Below are 24,825 nucleotides of genomic sequence, written 5' to 3'. Positions count from 1 at the left end.
ATTTGCCCTTAGGTGTCTTTGCACAATATTCTAACCGGAACAAGTTTTGTTAAACAAAAACAAACTCATTTCAATAGGTTATATAAAGTGTTCCCTATTGATCTAATTGTGCAGAAATCGTTTGTAAATAATTGGTCTGCACCACCATGAATTCTTCAAACAACACCTTAATTTTGTAAATAACCAGTATCAATAAATTGATTCCTGTTTACAATGCACAGCAAATGTTTCTTTAACTCGTAAAATGTAAAATAAATATTTTACAACTGATAAAGTCAAATAGTAATTAAGTTATAAAGCGCCAATTTCAATAATATTGTTTGCCGGCAAAGAAAAAAATTGAGCGGGAGTTGATTGTTATTACATGATGAAAGGAATCAATTAATTAGGAATTTTTTTTGTGCACTTTAAACACTGTAAAGGGAGAATAATGATGGCTATTTGTGAAGAATCTCCATCAGATTTTTATTTTTCGACATTGAGACTCCAAATATTTGTCGGTTATTTAATTTTAGACTCATCCTAAGGGCTTGATAGGAAAGGGACAGATATAATAGCAATATCCAGGAACTAAATCAGCGAAGTTTCAGTAATGTTCCATTTTTTTCCCTTGGCCATTATTTTATCTTAATATCGGCTCAATGTTTAAATATAATATCTTTTCTGCAATTTCTGAAAAATATGATCAGGCAAAAATGCCTCGTTACTCAAAATTTGGAGAGCCAATATTGACAGAGTTAATGAAAAATGCAAATTTGGTGCCGCTACCAGGTTTTCATGGTGTAGAGATAAATGGCATTCTTCTGTTGCGTTATTATATGACTCATTGCTCCCCAGTTTTTATGCAGTAAAAAAAGATATATGGGGCGCTTAAACAAAGTTCCCAAGAATAAGACGAAATTTCGATGTAAAAATATTTATTGAGACAAATTACCATTTAAAGATAAAAATTTACCAGATTTTATGATAGAAGGACAGAAGTGAAGGTTCCATTGTTATCCACAAATTTTATCAGTCTTTAAATGATTAAATTTTGATTTTTGTCCCAATTTTTTTAGTGTTGATTTTAGGAATGGTAACTTTATATGGTGTTCAGGTCTTTCAATTCAGAACTTCTGTTTCTACTTTAACTTTGATGTTTTGTTAAGAGAATGTCCAGCAACAGTCAGATCTTCGTAATAAGCTGAAAGTCAGTTTTAGAGATGTGGCATAAATCGCTTCATTCCTGACTAGAATATTAATTAAGCACACCCAAAAGCCAATCAATTCAAGCGCACCCAAATCAGATCAATTTTAAAGTACTTGCAACTAGAGGAATGTGCTGTCATCAACAAAAGGGAGAAGTTTAACAAGATTATTTCCTGTCTTTGATTCTCTGTGTCCTCACGGCATTTATGCTTTATCGATGACAAGATGGAATGTATTGGAATTCTGGCCGTTCCTTCATTATATGAGCTAATATGTTTTTCTCGGCTGTCAGGCAGCGTGGATGTTTGATGTTAAGATGCATTGTCTTAGCTGATCAATGAATATTTTGTTGTCGCCACATTAAGTGAAATGGTCATGATCGTCAATATACAGCAATTGCGAAAGTTGTCACTACTCTGTCTTTATCAGTTAGCTCACTCAGAATCAAACTTCTCTTTCTTCTTGCCAAACAAATTTACTTAACAATCTGAATTTCCATGAATATAATTGTGGAAGTTTCATCTTAACAGTGTGCATTTGTTTTAGATATTTGCCTGGAAACAAAAACTGTCTACAAAATAAAACATATTCTCATTATATCCTGACAGTATACTGGTACTCCTCAAAATAAACAAATAGATTAATTTAGCCAGTTTATCACTTGTCATTGGGAGTTATCATATTTTATACGATTTTTATTGTATTGTGAATTTTATTTAGAAATTACAATGAAATTAACAGTTTACACTGAACTATGTATAGTTTTGAATTTTAGGGCTTGTATAAGATTGTAAACACTTGAAGGTCAGTAAACTTATTCCTGTTGATAAATGTTTTCAAAATATTCAAGAGAAAATGTTGATTATGTTTGAATGCTGAAAGTTTTTTGACCTACTCAAAATTATATTACTGTATGGAAATTATGCTTTATCATTTTTCAGAAATATAAGATACTGTTTACCACCTGTTGGTATAAGTTTTGTTAAGATGTTGCCCACCTCACATGTCAGTTGTCAGAATAATCCCTGCTATATCTACATGGATGATTGTATAAAATGAATGATGAGAAAGCCTAAATGGCTTATCAAGAAATCTTATAACAATTGTGTTGCCAAGATGTATTCATTTTCAATGAAGCAAAACATCATAATATATCAGTATCAGAACCAAAAGTTTGGTTTTGTTAGTAAATGATAAATACTTCCTGTAAATTCAAATAGTAGACTGTCTAAAAATATTGGAGTTTATAGACCAAATGAAGGTTGTGATAATTCTATGAACGTGAGAGTTGAATTATTTTGGGAAGCTTTTCCATCTTTTAGATGTTTTTTTCCCTTGTTTGAAATCTGTTTAAAGCATATTTTGTTGATTTAGGACAAATGTTTGGATCAATTACACACTGACACAACTGAATGCACCTGCTTTGATGAATTACCACAAGGCTTGCGTTGTTTCTTTTTGGAAAGACATCAATAATTAATGTCATCCAATAATTGGAAACTTGGTTTATCCATGCCATCGACCTAATTTTTCTGATCCAATAAGTAACTTAGTTGTCAGGTTGATATATAGATTAGTTCTGTGATCTTGTCTTGGAGAATGAATTTATCTTCACCAAAATCTTTATGTAGTCTACAACGATATTCTGTGCTATATATCACAAGTAATAGACCGTTCCATATCATATAGACCATAACAATATTTTCTTGGAATGAAACGCAAATATTAGACACTGTCAATCATATAAAAGTGAGGGAAGGATAAAGATAGCCAATGTAATGTCAGCAGATATTGCATGTGTCTGCTATTACTCAACTATTATCAATTTAGGTGTAAGAAAATCAATGCCTGATGTTGCCAGAAATTGTCTACAATGCACATTTTATTAATTAAGAAAAAAAGCATCACTTAACTTTTTGACATTGAATGAGAATAATAGAGATCTTCTCTCTTTTGGAAAAAGAAAAAAAAAACATTCATGTTATAGTATGATAAAGTAGGAAGCTAAGCGTTAGCATTTAGTGAACAGTATGGAAAATTCAAATGTGAAAATAAACTTGAAATTTTCACACAGATTTATGATGTCAACAAGATTTATGTTTTGTGATAAGATTTTTAAGATTCTTGTTTAAGTATACTTTAAGTATACTTTTATTGGAAGATGAAAATATAGGGCATCTTTTAACACAGAACTGAAGTAAAATACAACATATAAAAGAGCTTTTCAAGAGCTCTCTCGGCATTTTGAGAGCTTTAATATAGCAAAGTGTCTCTGTAATATTGAGGTCCTCTTCAGTTGTTTGATATATTTCACTCAATTTCAATTTTGTTTAAATCTTATCTAATTCATGGTACCTAAGATAAGTGTGACTTATTCCCAGAACTGTCTAGAAATGTTTGAAATGAACAAGATGTGCACAATTCTTTTAAATTGTTTTTAGATGTTCATCCAGTGTCTTGATAGATTTGTACAAAGATGCCAGTAGTTTGATCAAGTTGAAACACTCTTTTTTATAAAAATTCAAAATATTTATGCCAATTTTAGCTTTTTCTTTAAAATTAATAAAGACTATCACAACCGAACATTGTTTGATTAAATCACCAATTCACTTGTCTTATAAAATTGTGCTTATTTCTGTAATATTTATACAAATTGACTATGTAGATCATTATAAACATTTCTTGTTGTATTTTTACTGCATGTAAAGTGTCTTTGTATGATAAAGGTTTGTTGAGAAATTCATAAAATTCACAAAAGAACAAATGTTTCTTTTACAAATTGAAAATTACAACATTAATGCTTCATTTCATGTCAAGAATTTTTTGTATTTTTTCAGAGCAAATGTCAGAACTATATTCAAGTACTGGGCAAGATGGATGATGGCAAGTTGTTTGTCTGTGGTACAAACGCTTTAAAACCAACATGCAAAACCTATGAGTATAAAGAAGAAAACCTTCCTGTAAGTATCAGGCATGAGCCAAGATAAAACAGAAACATTTGCCTGTTAAATAGGTTTGGGGCCTACAGCTTCTTCAATTAACCTCTGGTTTAAAAGTTTGATTATGGTATCTTTTAACATGGTATTTAAGGGTAAATGGGTAAAAATTATCCTTTGTTTCTAACAGCCTTTTAGTATTTAAAAAAAACCAACTGGTACATGCAAAACTAATGATGTTAGTTAACCTTCATCTTTAGTTTAAATAGTTAAGGGTCATACATATGTATACCGGCTTTTGGAGATTTCAAAATTACAAAACATCTGTAAAATAAAAAGCACTCATGAAGAAAATGGTACCCTACATAAACAGTAGGAAAAAAATAAAGCCATTTGGACTTAAGCCAAAACTTTGGGGATTATTTTGACATTTAGCCTTGATTTAATTCAATTTCTTGTAAAATGATATTGAAAATAAGGTCTTTTATAAAGGTATATTTCATAAGATGTTTAAGGGTATTGTGTAAGATTTATCTGTTCATTTGACATACGTAAAAAAGCAATGGTGTCAAGTTATAGCGTAATGGTCGCATATTGTGGAGTATAATTGGTTATACCTGGTACTTTTAAAACATATCATTCAATGATTTTATTTTAATAAATTAAGTATCACAAGATTAACTGTAACTTTATTATTAAAGAAAATTAAAAAAGGCTTTTGAAAGAAGCTCTTCAAAAGAAGATGAAAAACTCTTCATAAAAGGAGGTAAAATTACCATGCATAGGTTAATTTTGTTCTCTTTAATGAAGAGTTAAGTTATCAAGGCAAAATTTACATTTTTATAGGAAAAGTCTACAGAGGTAATACAAAATCAAATGCATCTTGCAAGTTTCTATAATGCTTGAATGTTTATATTATTAATCTGTCTTCAACAAGATTTTTTGTAAGCTTCTGTGTTACTTTTGTTGTTAATTTTTTTTTCAAAGATACTTTACCAGCTCTTCTGGCAATTGTCAATAGTAATATCACTTGACAACCAGATACTAATGAGAACAATTATTTACAAACATTATTAAATTATTCACAAATATATAATTATTATTAGCCATGTACATTATTTCATAGGGTTATAAAATGTAGAATACTAATAGAAAAAAACAGCCAATGTTTTTCTTAGATAAGATTTAAATACTTATTCATCATTTTTCAAAGTACTTTTAGTAATATTTTGAAAATTTACAGCACAGTTGAACAAAAATGGCATTATGCATCTAGTGAGCTTTTAGAGCATTATGAAAGCATCTAGTGAGATTTTTAAACAATATATTGTTATTGACATTCCCAAAGAATAGAATAATTAATAATAAATGTTTATATACTCTTGTTTTGTTTTTGTACTAACAGGCATGTGCAGTTTTATATTGCCGTGAAATTCATGCAAAATGTTTGGATGTTTTAGTTTTTACAGCAATTTTGATGTTTTGGTTGATAGCAACTAACAAAATTTAATGTTTTTTTTTCTTATTTCATAATCATATTAATAAAATCTTGCCTATATTCAGGATTATAAACATTAAATATAAATCTAACCTTTAAAACAAAATGTCATACCATTTGCCATGATGACAATCTATATTACATGTACACTGGAACTATTGAAAATGGTATAATACTGTGCACATAGAACAAGAATTTGATTTTTTTCAGTAGTATTATAGTATTAATTTGTGACTCCTGTGAAATAAATTGCAGTTAAAAAGAAATGAAAGACCTTGGTTCAAATACGTTAATCATTTGTATCTCAGGCCAGCAAGACAAGAACATGATGGCGAAGAAAATTTTCTAATTATCCCTACACATGTCTATGTCTCATTTGCTGTAATTGATTTTACTTGATCAGACAATCTTGCTATTGATTGTATTTGTGCATCTTGCATGTTTGTTTTTGGAACTTCCTGCACGTAAATTTAATGAACCTTTGTAGACAGAACATTTCTTTCTCTCTCTCAGTGTTTTAACAAGGATAACTATAGTTTTGCATCTTGTTCTGTGGGGAAAGTCTTTGAAGGTGATTAGGAAGCAAGTAAGTTTGTTAACGAGCCCATTGATCACTAGTTGTGACGACACTGTGACGGAAATCACAATTCCAGTGAATGGGAGAAACAGTCCTGTCATATTGATTATTAATCACTGTGAACAAAAATTTATGTTGAGTTCATTCAGACAAAAAGTCTTTGTATATTTTGGAAAAGATTTCCAGAAAATTTAAAGGAAATTGTTAACATTGAAAATGTTGTAATTTGATTTAGCCTGACAGCAGTATGACTGCTCACACTGAAAAAACATGTCTCCGAGAACTGAAGATCTCTAGGACACTTTAATTATGGGCAAGAGCCATTACAGAGTTATATTACTTGTTCTTGAATGCTTTCTGGGGAGAAAGTGATAATCTTTTATTGGTAAAAATGTCACAAATCTTATTATGTTTACTGTGGAAGGCTATTCAAACTGACTTTGAATGCTATTTTAAATGAATACATAATGGTTTCCAAAATGGGCATAAATATTTTATTTGTTTTATTTTTCTTTTTGTTGTTGCAGATGCAAGTTGCTGAATATTATTCTGACAGTGAGGAGCAGGGACGTGGGAAGGCTCCATTTGATCCGGAACATAACAGTACAGCTATATACACTGGTAAGTTAAACATGTCAGTTACAGGCGGAAAAAAATGGAGAGCAGTTTGAAAAAATAGGGAAGATAATCCTTGTATCATAAAAAATTCATAGAAATAATATGAAGATGAAATTTAAATTCTAGGAATCTAATTTGTTTTAGTGCCCATCATAAGACATTATTACTTAAATTACAAGAAAATGAAACTGCAATAAGATATACCCTTTGATGTAACTTGAAAGGAAGATTATTGAGGGAAAGTATTAATTACTAAACCTTTTCCTAAAAAAAAAGAATTTTGGCATCACTTGAAGTTCTGAAAGCTGTAATTTAGTAACAATTATAAAATTTCCTGCCAGGAAACAGTTTTTCAAGAATAAAAAAAACATCTTTAGGTTTTATTTACTGGTGTCAACAATGGCTTAATTCCTCAACACTTAGAATGACAATATCTGGAAGTAAACCCATCCTATTCTGACAAGATATGAGTCTTCAATAGCTGCTAAAAGAATATAAATGGTGCAAGGCAACACTGCGTAACTCAATGACCATAAAGAACAGGTTATGTCAGTATGGCAATAAACTGGTTATATTTTATGATGAGCTGACAACTTCTCAGTGACAATAATTCCTCAATGGTATTCCCCCAATATATAGATTGTTATCGAGACACACTTTAGTGTAATGACCATTTCTTCATTATCTATCATTGTTGCTCATTTGCCTCTATGATTATAATAATGATAGTAATATATTCATAAGTGTTTATTTAGTGTTAATGGAATGATAAGGTGATTTTCTGTCTGAATGGTCAAGCAACACAAGATCAAAAGCTCATTTTCATAATCAATGTCATCTTCCATCATCTTCCATATAAATTGACCAATTTGTTATACAGTAAGTTAAGTGCGACCTCCTGTCATTTTCATTTAGCAGACGACAATTTATGCCTTCTGGCAACACTGTTTGATGTACAACAATTTTTTTTATGTCAAAACAAATTTCATGTTAGGGTTGTCAATAATTTCATAATTATAGTCTAAATAATCTGATCAATCACTTTTGTGGTACACTTTGATGCCCAACAGGCAGAAATCAGCCACAAGAACAATAAATGAGCAACAATGAGCAAGAATAAGAGGCAAGTGATCCATTGATTTATCTGTCATTTTGCTTGAAAGTTAATTCAAATGCACTGTCAGAACTTTTAATACATAATCATTACTGGGAATTGTAATTCTCATGATGGGTTAAAATAATGCCTGCACCTAGTATGATATGTCAATAAATGTTGCAGAAGAACAACAGAAAAATGATCAGAGATAAGATTAATGACAACTAAATGGTACTATATGACACTTTAAACTCATAAATTGAGATTTTATGTCAGCAATGTTTGTTTATCATATAATTAGATGTTGTTTTGGTAAATGCACTTCAATTTCAAACTGCTTCATTTTAAATTTAATTTCATCAACAAATTTATTATTGCTTACTTTCATTGTAAATAAGGCAGAGAAGAAATATGGCATAAAATCTCAAGTGGGATGAATGCAAAGCATATGCAATGATTGATTGCAACATTAAAGAAGTATTTGCTAAATGTGCCAAGAACATGTTGTAATAGATGAGAAGAAAATGTTATGCAAATTACAAGTTGTAACTTTTATTTTTGGCCTGCATTCATTCATAAATTGAGAGGAAATGCTTCCGCTTGAATGTTTTAATTGGATTCTAATTGCACTACAAAGCTTTTATGTAAATATCTAAGGAGAACCATTAAGAGATAAAAACAAAAACTAGAGACTCGGCAGTTAATAAGGCTTCCTTCCTTAAGTGGAATACTGTAAACTGTTTAAGTGATGTTGTGAAAATAGTTCTGATAATTTGTTGTTGGTAATTTTTCTGATAATTTCTCCAATTATTTTGATATTCTTGATAATTGACCGTGTGTTACCTGTTCTATCAGATTTTTCAAGAACTGATTGTTTTAGGGTAATTTTGTTAACCTAAATTAGTTTTAATATTCTTCATAAATAATACTGGCCACTGATTGGCTGATTTAAATTTAAATAAACCAATGGTGGATTTGCTTTGTTTGGTAGATATCCCACATGTAGTATCTCCTTCACAGAAAATGTACTTATTAAGAATTGAAATTTTGATTTGTTTAAGTATTGAGAATTCAGGAAAATTATTTAAGTGTGAAGTAGCAGGGACATAACTCATTGTTTAACGGGGTTACTCTTACCTATCAACAAGTTTGTATGACAATGACCTTTTTCTCCTTTATAATTAAAGAGTAGTCTATTTATTCTCCTGTTGAATTAAGAGTTGACTGATTTTTCTCATCAATGTGAAGAGTTGACTGCTTCATAATGAAGTGGGTGTTAACCAGACTGACAGTTGACATGACTTTTTGATACTAGGTTGTCATTTTTGTCTAGGAGAGCTGTCCTCCATTTTTACATGTCAATGATCAGTTGTACAATCAAACAGTCATCTTCTATTGCCCTCATGATTGGCAATGTTTTAATTAACATAAGAAACAACAGATTTTCATATCATATGAAAATGATGATGAAATGAATTTTAGAAGTTCTTAAAACTTGATTATGTGAAAAAAATCTTTATGAATCTTATAGGTCACTGAAATACAGGGTGATCTATATGTTCTCTAGTGTAATAAAAATGCCCTGCAGATTTACATTTTACAATGAAACTGAAACTTTGCTCACTAAGATATTAAACATTTTTGCATTTTGTTTTCACAAAGCAATTGCCAAAGGCCTGATTTTCTATCTTGTTGACATTGAAAACATCATACCATTGTTTGACATACTGTATGCTAAATCTGATGTCAAAATAATAAAAACAATTAATTTTTATATCCCTCCCATTCCTTTGCTTGAAATAATAAAAAAGAGAATGAATTTCACTATAGGAAAGTTTTGTTTTTACTAGATTAAATGTTTTGTGTGTCATCAAATCAAAATGATCATGTATTTTTAATGGGAATTGGGAATGTCCAGAAATCAACCAAAGGTATATCTGGGGTCATTTCAGATTCCTCCATCTATGTGTTTATTATTACTATAAATTATCTTTAATGACCTGCAATTAGAAATGTAACATGCAGTTACAGGTGAGACGTCTTTAATGAGTGCATTTATTTTTAATGAGGGTCATCATTCTGATATAAAGGTCATATTATAAAATATGATATGAAGTTAGGATGATAGATATTAGCAAACATGTTGTAATTCTACATATATATGTCAACATTTATAAAACGAGTACATGCCAGCAGGAAATGATTGTAGCCAAGTGTTAACATGATAATACTGCTTGGTTGAAATTAAGAAATACCGAATCAAAGTAAAAACTAAGATTACTGTTTCCTGTAGGAAATGTTTTTGTTTTTATAAACTTACTTATTTACATATAGGTATTCATATGTAGCTGAGGCCCCTTGGAAGATTGGGGAAACCAAATGTGTTAGCATCATTAAACAAAGTTGTTACTTACTTACTAGTATATTATAGTCAACTGTTGTGATTTAAAAACTTCAGCAATAAGTTTGTATAGAAAAAATAACAAAAAATGTTTCAATGAATTGCAGACATTACTCTAATACTATAAAGTGTAAATAAAAAGGCAAATATTAAATCCTCAAGTGACCGCTAAAGTATCTTAATATAATGCCATGAAAGGTCATTTAGGGAACAGATTCTTAATTTACTAACAAGATACGCAAGTTTTCTATTTTTGTGATCAGAGTCTTCTGTTATTTTGATATTTCTCTGTGTGGGAAACTCTAACTTGTGAAGAAACCTGAAAACTAATAGCAAGCATTATCAGGTATTGATGTTATTAATTTGTGACGTCTGCTGCAGTTAGCAGATGACTATTGCATTATGTAAGCTAATGATGTAATTTTCTGTAATATATTACACACAGTGATAGACTTTATATGTAATTTTCTATATAGGGTGATAGACATTTAGAAAATTATAGGTAAATGTAGCTTCTTGCTTTGTCAGCCATATTTACATTATATTTGAAGAGATAGATATTTGTATTTGCCTTTTTGGTCTTCTTTTGTTCTTTTCATTTATCAGTGGCCTTGAGGAAAATTTTCATGAAACTTTAGGGAGACATATTTTATAAGAGAAGAAGTTATTCCCTTGTTTATATAATTATAATGTCTTTGATTTTTCGTTTTCTCAGAATGGTTTTAGCATCAGGAAATACCTTTGAAAACTGCATCAAAAGATGAATAGCCTGGAATAATGAATATTTCATATCAATGATATTTAGAAATGTGGGTTTCATATTTAAAAGTCTTTAATACATTTTGATAGCTATAAAATCTTTCTGGCAAGTCGGCTTCTGTAATAAGGGAAAAAAATTTTTATGCCCCCGCCATGTAATGGCCGGGGCATATAGTGTTACCCTGTTCCGTCATTCCGTCCTTCCGTCCTTCCGTCCTTCCATCCTTCCGTCCTTCCGTCCTTCCGTCATTCTGTCATTCCGTCATCATCAGTTTCCGTTCATTATCTTAAGAACGGTTAGGCACATTCAACTCAAATTTGACACATGGATATGTCATGAGAAAATACAGGTCAAGTTCGAATTTGGTCATGGTTCGATGATTTTTGGCAGAGTTATGCCCCTTTTACTTTGAAAATAATATGAAATTTCAGTTTCCGTTCATTATCTCAAGAACGGTTGGACACATTCAACTCAAACTTGACATATGGATATGTTATGAGAAAATACAGGTCAAGTTCGAATTTGGTTATGGTTCGATGATTTTTGGCAGAGTTATGCCCCTTTTACTTTGAAAATAATATGAAATTTTCAGTTTCCGTTCATTATCTCCCCAACGGTACAACACATTCAACTCAAACTTGACATATTGATGCGTCAAAGGAATGCGCAGGTCAAGTTCAAATTTGGTCGTGGTTCGATGATTTTTGGTAGAGTTATGCCCCTTTTACTTTGAAAATAATATGAAATTTTCAGTTTCCGTTCATTATCTCCCTCAAGGTACAACACATTCAACTCAAACGTGACATATGGATGCGTCAATGGAATGCCCAGGTCAAGTTCAAATTTGGTCATGGTTCAATGATTTTTGGCAGAGTTATGCCCCTTTCACTTTGAAAGTAATATGAAATTTTCAGTTTCCGTTTATTATCTCCCCAATGGTACAACACATTCAACTCAAATTTGACATATGGATATGTTTTTGGAATGCCCAGGCCAAGTTCGAATTTGGTCATGGTTCAATGATTTTTGGCAGAGTTATGCCCCTTTCACTTTGGAAATAATATGAAATTTACAGTTTCTGTTCATTATCTACCTAACAGTGTTACATTTAATTTTAATTTGACATATGGATATGTCAAAGGAATGGGCAGGTCAAGTTGGAATTTGGTCAGGGTTTGATGTTTTTTTGGCAGAGTTATGTTCCTTTCACTTTGAAAATAATATAGATGCATCTTAGGAATAAGCAGTTTAAGTTTGAATTTGGTCGTGGTTCAATGATTTTAGACAAACTTACCTTTCCTGATTGTTGGAAAAATTTTGAACTTTCAGTTTCAGCACTCATTCTTTTAGCCATTACTTTGGCTGCAAATATGCAATATGCTTTTTCTAAAGGTTAAGACTGAATAATTTCAGTGCCTTGAAGGTTGTATGGAAATGGTTTGTGTTAACATTGAAAAGTTTTAAGGGCTTTGAACTTAAAATGAAAAAAAAAAATTAATGCACCATCTGAAATTTTGGCTGCATGCGGGGGCATCCGTGGCATGATGACACATTTCTAGTTTTTCCCTATTTAAATAACACTTACTTACTCACTTTAAAATAAAATCAAGTGATGATTGTTTTTTATAGCTAGGGGAGATAATTTTAGATACAGATAGGAGATAATCACCTCCTTTTTGAAGAGCTTTATCAAAATGTTAGGTGCCCCTGGGGCCTTGAATTTTTCTTTTGATTTGATGGAGTGAAGATATGACCAAAGTTAAAAAAATGATTGATGTAGTAAGCCTTGTGTTTATACACACATGAAATCTCCATCAAACTTCTACATCAGTGACCAGCTGGGCTTTAATGATGAGTTGATGATTAAAATAGTGATAAATTACCTTCTTGATGTCTTACAAGGTCAACAATACTACTCTTGTTTAACTTTTATTTAGTGCTCAAATTTTCATTGAAAAAGCATTTTGTTTATCTATTATGTTTTATTATGAATTTTGTTTAAAAGTTACAAATTATCCCCTATGTGAACCTGTCACTTGGTCTTTAGTAATGCAATATGTACCATAGATGTTATAAAGTGGTCAACTATAAGAGGGAACATAATCATGCCAAAAAATACAACAACAAATGGAACAAAGAACTGTGAAAACAAGATTTTGTAGTATAATAATGACTTTTTGATATATGAGGTGACATAGTTAAGTATGATATATTGTTGTCTATATGGCATAATTATAAATGACTATTTATTTGATATATGGTATAAATTGGTCAGTTTCTCATGTTACAAAATGGAAAAATGCCCAGATAGGGACCATCGCTGACAATTTGTTGACCCCAATTTAGTAGAATTAAGTTACAATTGAGAATAATTTAGTTTCCGATTTCCCCAAATTATCTGACTTTATTTATGTCTGAAGGGTACAGGTTGTGAGAAACCTAATCGGGATTGATTAATGAAATTGCTGTAAATGCCAAATAGACTGGATAAAGAGCTTGTCTACTATTTGATTGTCAGTCTATATATTGCTAATTTGGTCAATTTAGGATTAAAACGAGGTCTTTCTTATTATCTAGAGACTGTTAAACTTGCTCTTACTAAGCCGATTGATACAGATCTGTCCGTCACATAATTATTCTGTTCGTGTGAATAAAAGGCTTGGACAGTTTGCGAGACATATATTTTAGGACAAATTGATTATTCTGAAATTGATTAGAGGAAATTACCTGCACACAATTTGTAAAAGTTATAGTTTAAAGCAGAAGAAAAAGAGTATAAATATTATAAAAATGGTGGGTTTTTTAATCTGTATTCAATCAGGATGAAATAAGAAGCTTTCCAGCTCAATGATCTACAGTTTAATTAATATTACAATATCAAGGTTTAGATTAGAATCTTTTTGGCACTGCATTATTGTTATAATAAATCATCTATCTCCTCTTCGTAATACCTCTTTGTTATGTTATGTATACATGTACACAAAAATATAGTATATTTTTAACCCTAAACCTTCATAAATGGACTTGTCCAGCTTCCTTTTTGGACTGCATGGAAGTGCAGGCTGGCCTTGATATAAACTGGTAGCAAAGGCTAATCACTTTCAGTTTCTGGAGGATTATGTTTAGACAAAACTATTTCTTCAAAATTATTTTAATGTTTCTAAAATTATTTGGAACAGTAAACATAGACATTGAAGAAAGGGAGAAGGGACAGCCAAATGATATGTTTTTTGTTAAAAGACATAAAACACACTACACATGTATTATAACAAATAAACTGGCAAAAGAGATTTTAGTGAAAGATATATTGAAGTATAGTGGGTAGTAAATTAAAGGTTTTTATTTGAAGTGACGGGTTAAACGATACAGACTTAGTGTCTCGAGACCTATTGTAGCCAGACAAGTGGGTTCTTTACTCATTGTCCGTCCCCTGTAGACAATCAGATTTACTCTAGTTAGACAATCTTAGCTTTTATCCCCAGGGATTCAGGATTAAATGGTTGAAAAAATAACTGTTCATAATAAATTATAATTGTATTACTGCCATGACAGGTTAACCACTGTGAATGACTTATTTCACTGTTTGCAGAGTAAGTGAGTTTAATTGATTGTAAAGATTAAGTAAATTAATTGAGATATGGAGGCAGATGTCTGAATGTCATAAAAATTGGGTGATTAAAGTGGTCAGTATACCCACTGTCCTTTGCACAAATTCAATTCACAGTCTTATTTGATAATGAACAGTACATCCATTTATTTTGAAAGTGCTGAATTTTCCAATTTCACAGTATTTGCTGAATAATGACATGACCTGGCACCTTTACTGTCAATAACACTTTTTAAAAAAAACTTTGTAATGATATATTTCAATGATCATACTATATACCAGTATGTCTACCAATGTATTAATGTATCATGATGTTGTTTCAGGAGGAAAGTTGTACTCGGCAACAGTATCAGATTCGCAAGCACGTGATCCCCTTATCTTGATGAGCGACCACGAGATTGTTGGACTGAGAACCAAACAACATCAGTCTAACATGCTTAGCAGTAAGTGGTGCTTTTCCTTTCTATTTTTCAAACTTCGTAAAATATTGTAAGGAACTTATGTACCAATAGAACAACAACGCCTGTCCAGCAGTAAGTGTTTCTTTTCTGTTCCATTTTCTCAAACTTTGTAAGATATTATAGAGACCTTATGGTCCATTACAACAAGAAGGCCTTTCCATAACTGTTAATAATGAAGTCTGCTCCAAAAGATTTAGTCTGCTCCTAAAGATTTATTATCTTTATAAACCATAGTACATACTTTTTGAAAGGTAATTTTTGTTTCCATCAAAATGTAGCCTGTGCCAACATCTTCAACTTATTCATGTGACATTGTCACTTTGAGATCATCTTCATTCAAAAAGATTGTCATAATACATACAAAAACTTTTTCTTATTTGACCTTGTATCATCTTATTTAATGACGAAACATGAGTTAGAAAAAAAGCATTTTGACAAAAGATTTCCTGTTATGTTCTTATACTGAGTTTAATACATGGGAAAATAAGCTATTTTTGTCTAATAATAGTCACGATCTAGATCTGGTTTGTACAATGTTCAGTAAACTGTTTGATTAAATTGCTTAAATCCAATTATTTTTCTAGAATATGTTTCGTATACACTCATGAGCCTTCAGTGAAATAGAAAGAAAAAAATAAGTCTAGGAATTCCATGTTGTTGTAAAATGAAAACTTGATCAAATTGTAGACAAAATATATAATAAGGCATGAACCTATATGACAGAAATTTGTCATCTGCCATAAACTGTACCCACCATGACATTTCAAATTGTGGGTGAAAGTCGATAGTTTTCATTATCTTTATGTAAGTGATATAGGGTTTTAAAACAGACGCTTAAAGAGAGCTTCACGTTTTATTTTTGACAGGCTATAAAAGGACACACTAACATCCAAAAACAGATTCTGTTTTCTAAAAAAAGACAACACCTCTTCATCTAAGGATGGACAATATTCCCTGTTTATTTTTGAAATTCATGCACTTTGTGTCAGTTTTTCAGACTTAAATAGATGTATTTTTGTGCCCTTAAGAAAATCAGTAGAAGATTTCCTCCCACATGTGCAATATTCTGGTAAATTTAAGACACTCTACATAATTTATTGGGAGAAGCTTGTGAAATATTAGTTGTGATAATATATTATACATCATATAATATTCAATATAGAAATATGGCTATTTATGATTCAGCACAATTTTAGATTAGATATTTTCATAATTTTGTGAACTTCCCATTTGTTATATATTGCGCAATAGTGTCGCACACTGTGATTGGTATGTAAGTTATACAGACATTGGATACAGTACAATATCATAATAAAAATAAACAGTTTCAAAAACCACTGGAGCATGTAACCATTTTAACACATCAACAAAATATATAAGAATCTTCCCCCACACCTGCTACAACTTCCCCTAGGGATGATCTAGTTGACCTAAAAATCGGGTCAGCTTTATGATATGTTACCAATATGGTCGTGAATTATAATTTACAATTCTCATTTTCTCTTTATTTCAGATCCTCATTTTGTTAGTGCATTTGATGTAGATGATAAGGTGTACTTCTTATTTAGAGAAAATGCTGTTGAAAACATAAATTGTGGAAAGGTATGTATAAATCACAATCATCGTATGCATATAATCCGATTTGATGAATCTGTTTTCCCTATTAAATTATCTAAAATGTCTTTTTAAAATGTTTTTCACATTTTTTGGTTTTGATGAATTGGCCCAGAAATATTTCTTTCAAAGATAGACAAACATCAACACAATTGATGAGCTATGATTGGGTACTTTTTGAAGCGAGCTAAAATATGAAAATTGACTTGGTAGTATGTACAAGTAATAGACTGCTCAACAGATTTATCTTATAAAGAAGACAGACATTTTATTTCAATCAAATAAGGCTGATAAAATAACAGCATAATACAAAATAACAGTGTTCATGTTGATATACATTCATACCAATCATCACATGACAATTGTTTCCGTGACCAAGTTGTTAAGGTTGTTGACTTCAAACCACTTGCCCCTCACTGCTTCTGGTTTGAATCCTGACAGGAACTTTGGATTCTTTCATGTGAGGAAGCTATCCAGGTAGCTAACAAAATGTCTGTGCCCGTTCGTGTCTGAAATAACGCACAGAAGGGCACCTGAGGTCTTCCTCCTAGAGTACAGCTGGAAAGACACCATATGACATATGCAGTGTTCCCAACCAAAGAAAAATAAAGATTTCTTAAAGCTCACATGACTGAGGTTTTCATTAAGAAGAAGTCTCACATTTCATGTATAAATTTGATTAATAAGAAGACTATAAAACCACAGATCTCATTTACATAAATTACGTATTATCCATATCAGTTATGAATGTATGACATGTTTTGTTTAAGATTATATTTTTTCATATTTCGCGGTTGACCATATCATTGAAATTTCTAAAGAGAACTTGAAAATAAAATAAAAGAAACTTTGGTGTAAATTTATGCATATTTTGATAAAATGTTGTTTTGTAAAGGATGAGCAGGGTTTACTTGCGTCTGACACGTTAAATTCTGATTTTTGTTGATAAAATTATATTCAGTATCATCCCGTTTATAATCAAAGATCTTTTAAAATGTATTATGCAAATTAAGGTATGTCATTTTGAAATTTTGCGTAATGCATTCAGATATTGCCTTAAGAAATATATACACAAGTTCATTACATGTATTTATATGTAATGAAAGTTGATATTCCTCTACAAATACAGTTCAATATGTTTATAGTGTAATTGTGTATAATCGTTAAAGGTGTTTATACTTTAAGTATTCTCAAATAATAATCTTAAGTTAAAAGTCTTTTTATTATTCTAATTGCAAAAAGATATCTATTAGTCTATATGTTTAAACTAGTACAGTTTAAACAGAATGGCCATAAAAGATTAATAATTTTGGTGTCTGCTAACTTATATAAAGGTGGTTTGAAGTAGCACAAATTTGTTAACCATTGTAACCACCAATGGTCATTTATCAGAAAGTGCTTGGATAGTTAGTCAAATCAGTCTGTCATCTAAAATTAGTTATTCAATTTCAAAAGTTGTTATTCAGAGGTGGTCTTCTAATACAATGTTTACTGTAAACAAATGGGCTTTCAAGCTGATAAGACTTTTGGAAATTACTTGTACAGATGAGGTTTTTCTAATAAAAATAGATTATCATTTTCTGGTAAAAGATTAGATTATCTTATGATAGAAAATGCAGAAAATAAAACATACTTTGTTGAAAGGATTTGTTACGATACAGATACAGTTTATGATAAGGTATCAGTTGTAGACAGTTAGAATATAGTACAGGGAATTTCTATTTCTTACACAATTATCTTTCCATACTGAAGATTACCTGATTTTTGTAACAGTACAGACAAACCTGTGTTTTCAAACATCCCTTTTTCCAGAGTCTAGTTATTTTTCAAATGAGGTCGAATAAAATATAAATGTAATTTGACTTTTTCAGGCTACATTTTCACGAATTGCACGAATCTGCAAAAATGACAAAGGTGATAAATTTAATGAAGGAGTGTGGACATCATTCTTCAAGGCTCGTTTGAACTGCTCTGTTCCTGGTGATATCCCTTTCCCATTTGATGAACTCCGTAAGTTAAACTTTATTAATTCTTTGATAAAATGTTAATAACTTCTTGTCTCATTCATATACATGTGTCTTGCTCATGATATGAGAATCGATTTAACATGCAAATTGTTTGTCATGTGATTCATAAGCATTAATGAAGTCAACCTTTGGCATAAAAAAATTATTAAAATTATCTTTTCAGAGGCGGCGTCAGACTTTAACAGTGGTAACTTCATGCCAACAGAGAGCAACGAAAACCGTACCAAAATGTTCTATGGTGTATTTAACACCCCTGATAACAGCATAGAAGGTTCTGCAGTCTGTGCATTTACTTACGATGCTGTTAAAAACGCGTTCCATGGAAAGTTCAAAGGTCAGGAAACAGCAACATCAAACTGGTTGAGTATTCCACTGGATAAAGCCGTGTCACCACACCCTGCAACTACGTGCAACAGTGACAGCCAGTCACTCCCAGACAAGAACATGAGATTTATTTTAGAACATCCTCTCATGGACACTGCGGTCGGTGCAATGGGCGGAGCTCCTGTCTTTATGCAGACAATGGCAAAGTAAGTAAAAAAAAAAACACCTTCACTAATCAATTGAACATATGTTATATTTGAGTTTCCCCTAGAAGTATAAATTGAAAATTTTGATTGCATTAAAATATTTAAAAAATACTAAATTAACTCAGATGTTTCTGTTCAACATTAATAGAGTGACTCTTTGATAAGTGAACTACTTCTTGATACAAAAACACTGTTAATACAATTTGTATTCAAATCCACTATATACCTACTTTAAAGTACCAGAAAATGCATCATGTAATCTGTAGATTGTAATATGAAACTAGGCGTTTATATTAGAAATATATTCAAACAAGGAGGCCATAAAACTGTTGTATGGATAAGAAAAAGTAATCTTCAATGTAGATATCCTATGTCCCATAAATTATGTCCTGTTCATATATAAGAGGGGTTATTTCAGGTTATCAATATGATAAGTGTGAAACATCAAATTTCATTTATACCCAAACTTTCATGCATTTAAGTACGTTTCACTTTGCATTATATTGCTTTGCTGCAACGTTATATTAAGTTGGATGTATTTCAGTAGATAAATTAGTTTATGCCCGGTTTGACGTAGAGGCCGCCCTACCCCTGAGTTTTAGGCAATAAATAAAAGGCATCTCATGAATTATTAATTAGGCGAAACATGGCTTTTACCTGTAAATCCATTTAATGCATAAGGTGAAAAAAATAATCTGACCTAGTTTATATTATAGGTGCATTAGACAAGGTTAAGATATATAACTTCTCATTTTCTAAAAGGAGCAAAGCACCACAGTTGTGACATGTTGTTGAAATTCTTTGGGCTATAATAGTGTCTGAATGGTGTAAAATGATATAGAAGTTTAAACTAATTATTTACAAGATTTGGGTTCTCAGGGAATTTTTCATTGCTTGAACCTAATTGAGTATTTTAGAAATTTTAAGTAAACATAAAATATTGCACTGTCAATATATCATGGTATTTACTTTTGTGAAATGAATCTGTTTTAATTTGAATTTTTAATTCAGTCTGTGAGATCTGAGCAAGACTTGCTGATGTAGTGTTTGCTCACATCTACAAAAAAATCCCCCCTACTCAATGTAAGCATATCATCTAATGGCTAAAAAACGGTTTCACATTAAACAATATCTTGTATAACCAGTCATGCAAATCCAAAGAAAGGACCCAAAGATAAAACATGTAAAAAATGAATCATAACATCATGTCAAGAACATTACGGTGAAATATATGTTAAACATAAATTATATTATTCTTTTTTTCGGAGTTTTTTTTGGTCATAATACATCAAAATACATGATAAATGAAAGTGATCAAATTAACATATTGATACAAAAATTAGTTTTTTGCTTTATATTGAATGAGAAGAGGAAGGTCATGTTTTACACTAATGAGCCAATAGCATACACAAATTATACAAAAAAAAACATTTGCTTAATTTATGTTACAAACTGAAAAACACATTAGAGAAGTAAAATATGATATAGTTAAAGGACAGAATTAATTTATTAAGGTCACCATGGCAACTGGTTGTTAGGGTGATATATGTGACATGCTATATGTCATGTGTCACATGATTTTTGGTTTCTAAGTCCAATGAATAAGCCTAGAGAATGATAAGAATAGTAAAAGGGTTTAGAGATTATTTAAGTGTTTTGGGTTAGAGGTTGTGACTCAGAATTAAAGGATGCACAATAATAATTGCACTCTTTAAGGTCAAAGGGAAGTGAAAAGAAGATATTTTATTCATACATCTGTATATCATGGTCACAGAGGTAAACCACCAAGGTTGGTTACATTGCACTTGTTTAACTGATAGGTTATGTATCTATGGATTTTGACAATTGAGGTCTATGCAAAAAAATATGTGAAAGTGTGGTTGTGAAACCATCAGTGTCAAATGCATAGTCAAAAACTAAAACAGTTTAACTTTGTCATGGAAAAGGAAAATGTAAATTTTGTATAGAGATCATATCAAGAACTTCATGAAGCATCATGAATTAATGATAATTATGTAGCATTGTAAATCTTACGGGTAATTCTTTATTTCTCTGATCATGTTATTTATGATATTAATCAATAAGTCAATGACCTCCTCTTTTGAAAACACAACCACTTTAGTAAATAAAAAACTTGAAAGGTTAGATATATTTAAAGAAAGAGATACCTAAATAACGTTCATGGGACACCTGGTGTCAGGCAAAATGACAATATATAGATACCATCATCTTGTATATGGGTCATTTAAATTGATAGAGCATAAAAATAAACTGTTAAACACCACTTTACAAAAGCTTATGTGATATTTTATGATTCCTCATTCTTAATATATTTTTTGTATATGTTTTATTCTATAGACTGTTGCCTCCAAAGTTTGTTTTGAAACCCACTTATCCCTACAGCTATTTACTTGTTTAATTGTTTACAGTAAAATGATTTTGACAAGATACCGGGAGAGAAGATAATTCTTTAATAACTTCTTCCACATCTATGCTTTTAGAGATAATAAAGTCACTCAAATTTACTGAAGATTTATTGCCAATAAAATTAACACATTATGAGCCGACCTATCAGTATTTCTGATTGCACGCTACTTACGAAATGTTGATAGAAATGACATTTTATGACATGTTTTAACAGTTTTTCACTTTGATATACATTAAATATATCATGATGTTTGATTTATGGAACTTTTGCTATCTAAACTGTTAAATAAGAATTAGATACAGGTGTATAATTAGTTTTTTTTCCTGGTTTCTCTCATAATTATGCTCATTATTAATACTTTGCTGTAAATAAATTGCATGAACAGTCTTGTTTATTTCATGCTTGAAATTGTCAGGAAAACACCATAAATTCAATCTATTTGTGCTAAAAATTGACAGAAATTGGAGTCTTCTGTTTGCTTCTTTTTAATTGGGTATTGAATTATGCTTAAAATATAAAATATCCCAGATTTGAACATAACAGTGTGTTGTAGAGGTCAGAGGTAGAGAACAATTGCATTATTGAGATAAATTACCTTAATAATGTCTCTTGAAAGCCTAATATTCTTGTTTGTGATGTAAATTAAGTAATTTATTTTGGGAACAACTTGGAGAATTATATGAGCAAATTGGAAATGGAATTTATAAGACTTGACTTGAAATGATTCTAAATTTGGAAGGAATATGATGAATGGCAAGATGAGTGGCAATCTTGAAAAGAATTATTGTCTATTTCATTGCAATAAAATATTGAAATATTTATTAAAACAACAACAACAACAACAACAAGTGAAAGTTTTCATGCCTTTAAAAAAATAAGGTAAAAAAAGAGTATTATTATTTTGATACCATTTCTTTTTAGCCAGTATGAGTGCAAATCTGAAAGGTTAAGGTTTCCCCCAGTAGTACATGCCAATAATTATAACCACAATGCTCTAACTAAAGTCTCTTTCAATTTATTAATTATGTGTGAGAGATTTTGCTTTCTGCATGTTAAAACAGAAACAGTGCAAAAAATGTACTCAACAGCATGAATAATTGTTAGTGTTAAGTTTTAAATAACACAACCAAAATTACTGTTGAGAAAATAGCAGCATTTAATCAAAAGGCATGAATAGAATATTCAGAAAATGCAGACTGCAGAAAATGTATCCAGAAAAATCAGTTTGTTGGCAAAGCTGTTGAAGTGCACTTGCTGAAGTTCTTACTGGATTAAAGAGTTTCTCTATCTACGTCATTACATATGGATAGGCCAAGTAAAATAAAATACAGATATTTCAGGTTTTCAGAATTACTAAATTGTTAAAATTTTGTTGCCAATCCTTGATAATTTATTGGTCTCAAAAGTGTACTCAAGTCAATTTCAGGATAAAAAACACTACTTTGTTTCTTCTATATGCAAAGAGAAACTTCTGTGACAATAACAGTTTACTTACAGATGAAACCAGAAGCATTTATTTTATAATTTGGACTTAGGTTTTCTAGTGCACTGTTTACATAATCTCTCCAGCACCAGATAATCTTATTCCATGATAATTTATTGGCTGAACTGGCTACAGTTCCTTGCCAAACCTTTGTTTTATGTTTACCCTACATTTACATTATACTAACTTAAATAAACCTTGAAAACTACAAAGGTTGATAAAACAGTCAGATATCTGTTAATATAGAATAATAAATTATAACATACTGGAACTAGAAATGAAGGGATTTCACATGTTGAGACTAGATTTGTTGATTTCTTCTGAATTATACTTTGTCATAAATATGAAAAAGAAAATTTCATAATTGTGAAGCTATAGATTAAACAAAATATTCTATATTATTGCACATGCAGGTAAGCCTCTTGAATATAACGCCAAGCTTTTCTAATTTTAAGATAAATCTCGAGACTCATTATTTTCTAAGTATCGTAATTAGAACAGATGCCTGTAGCTTTCTGATTAAAATGTTACTGGCAGGTATAAAAAGTTATAAAATATGAGTTGGTACATCAAACTTGAGTTAAGAACAGCAACACATGGCTGTAACCACAAGTATACAAGGTAAAACAAAGCCTCATTTCTTGTCTTCAGGTAATTTAATGAAGTATGTCAGAAATTGGGAGTGAAAGAAACCCTTGATAAAAGTGCAATATGAGTATAATACACTTAAAGATAAAAGTGCACGGAACAAAAGTTGGCTTTCATAACAAATTATCCAATGTTTTTGCTATTTAATGTAAGGTAGTGTGTCAGATTGTAATAATAATACTATGTTTTGATGTGGGAAACCAGACTGGTTTATTTTACTACGTATATGTGTATATAGATTGTTTAAAGTAAAACCTGAAAACCATTCTAAAACTTTTGTAACCACCTGAATATTTGATTTTAAGCCCCAAAAAATGAAAGTTTTTTAATTCGTAGAATGAAGTTTTATTCATGTCAATTTGATTTTATGTACCACTTACCTAATTAAAAAAAATTATGAATTTTTAAAAATACAGAATGTATTTTTCAATTAAAACTTGTTCAAATTTAGATTTAGATATATCAGTCTAGTATTGTTGCCTATTGAATAATAAAATATGTCAGTCATATGTCGGCGTCCTTGAAATACTGTTTTACAATGACAGACAAACAGATGTTAAGCCTAGGCGTTGTGCTAAATCTGTTACTAAAACATCTGATATATATAATAAACTTCAGCAAGAGATGCAAGTAAATGCAGCAGATAGTTTTCTATGGCACCAAAACTTATGTTTTACTCATTACCAGCCAGGATGAGTTAGATATTCTAGTCATTTGTGGCAGCATTAAATCATTAACACGTCATGCACATGGATTTATATTTTGGCATTGCATGCAAATGTTTCAACACAATTATTAGACAGATGGAAAAAGAAATACTTAATTGTTGACTATATGATGATTGAACCGATAATGAACATGATACTGACTGACTGACAAACGAAAATGTACACTCTGTAACAGAAAATGCTTTGCCAATGAATATCACTAAATAAAATGAAAATAAAGTCGAA

General features: G+C 30.7%; 1 protein-coding gene across 3 annotated transcripts in view; it reads left to right on the top strand.

The window, feature by feature from the left end:
* LOC132734000 (semaphorin-1A-like) overlaps window positions 1-24,825 on the top strand; it is a 69,319-nt gene that overhangs the window by 29,182 nt on the left and 15,312 nt on the right. For 2 of the 3 annotated variants that reach the window (XM_060720702.1, XM_060720700.1), the window contains exons 6-12: window positions 4,026-4,148; window positions 4,971-4,985; window positions 6,727-6,820; window positions 15,005-15,124; window positions 16,656-16,744; window positions 18,628-18,766; window positions 18,947-19,313. In XM_060720702.1, coding sequence (XP_060576685.1) covers window positions 4,026-4,148; window positions 4,971-4,985; window positions 6,727-6,820; window positions 15,005-15,124; window positions 16,656-16,744; window positions 18,628-18,766; window positions 18,947-19,313 — 947 coding nt within the window. The remainder of the gene's footprint in view (window positions 1-4,025; window positions 4,149-4,970; window positions 4,986-6,726; window positions 6,821-15,004; window positions 15,125-16,655; window positions 16,745-18,627; window positions 18,767-18,946; window positions 19,314-24,825) is intronic. The other variant, XM_060720701.1, reaches the window with a different exon arrangement.

The sequence above is a fragment of the Ruditapes philippinarum genome, unplaced genomic scaffold, assembly GCF_026571515.1.
Source record: "Ruditapes philippinarum isolate M1 unplaced genomic scaffold, ASM2657151v2 ctg1181_1_1_1_1, whole genome shotgun sequence".
Lineage (NCBI taxonomy): Eukaryota > Metazoa > Mollusca > Bivalvia > Venerida > Veneridae > Ruditapes > Ruditapes philippinarum.
Note: the sequence above shows the minus strand (reverse complement) of the source record. Positions and strands in the feature narration are given on the sequence as shown.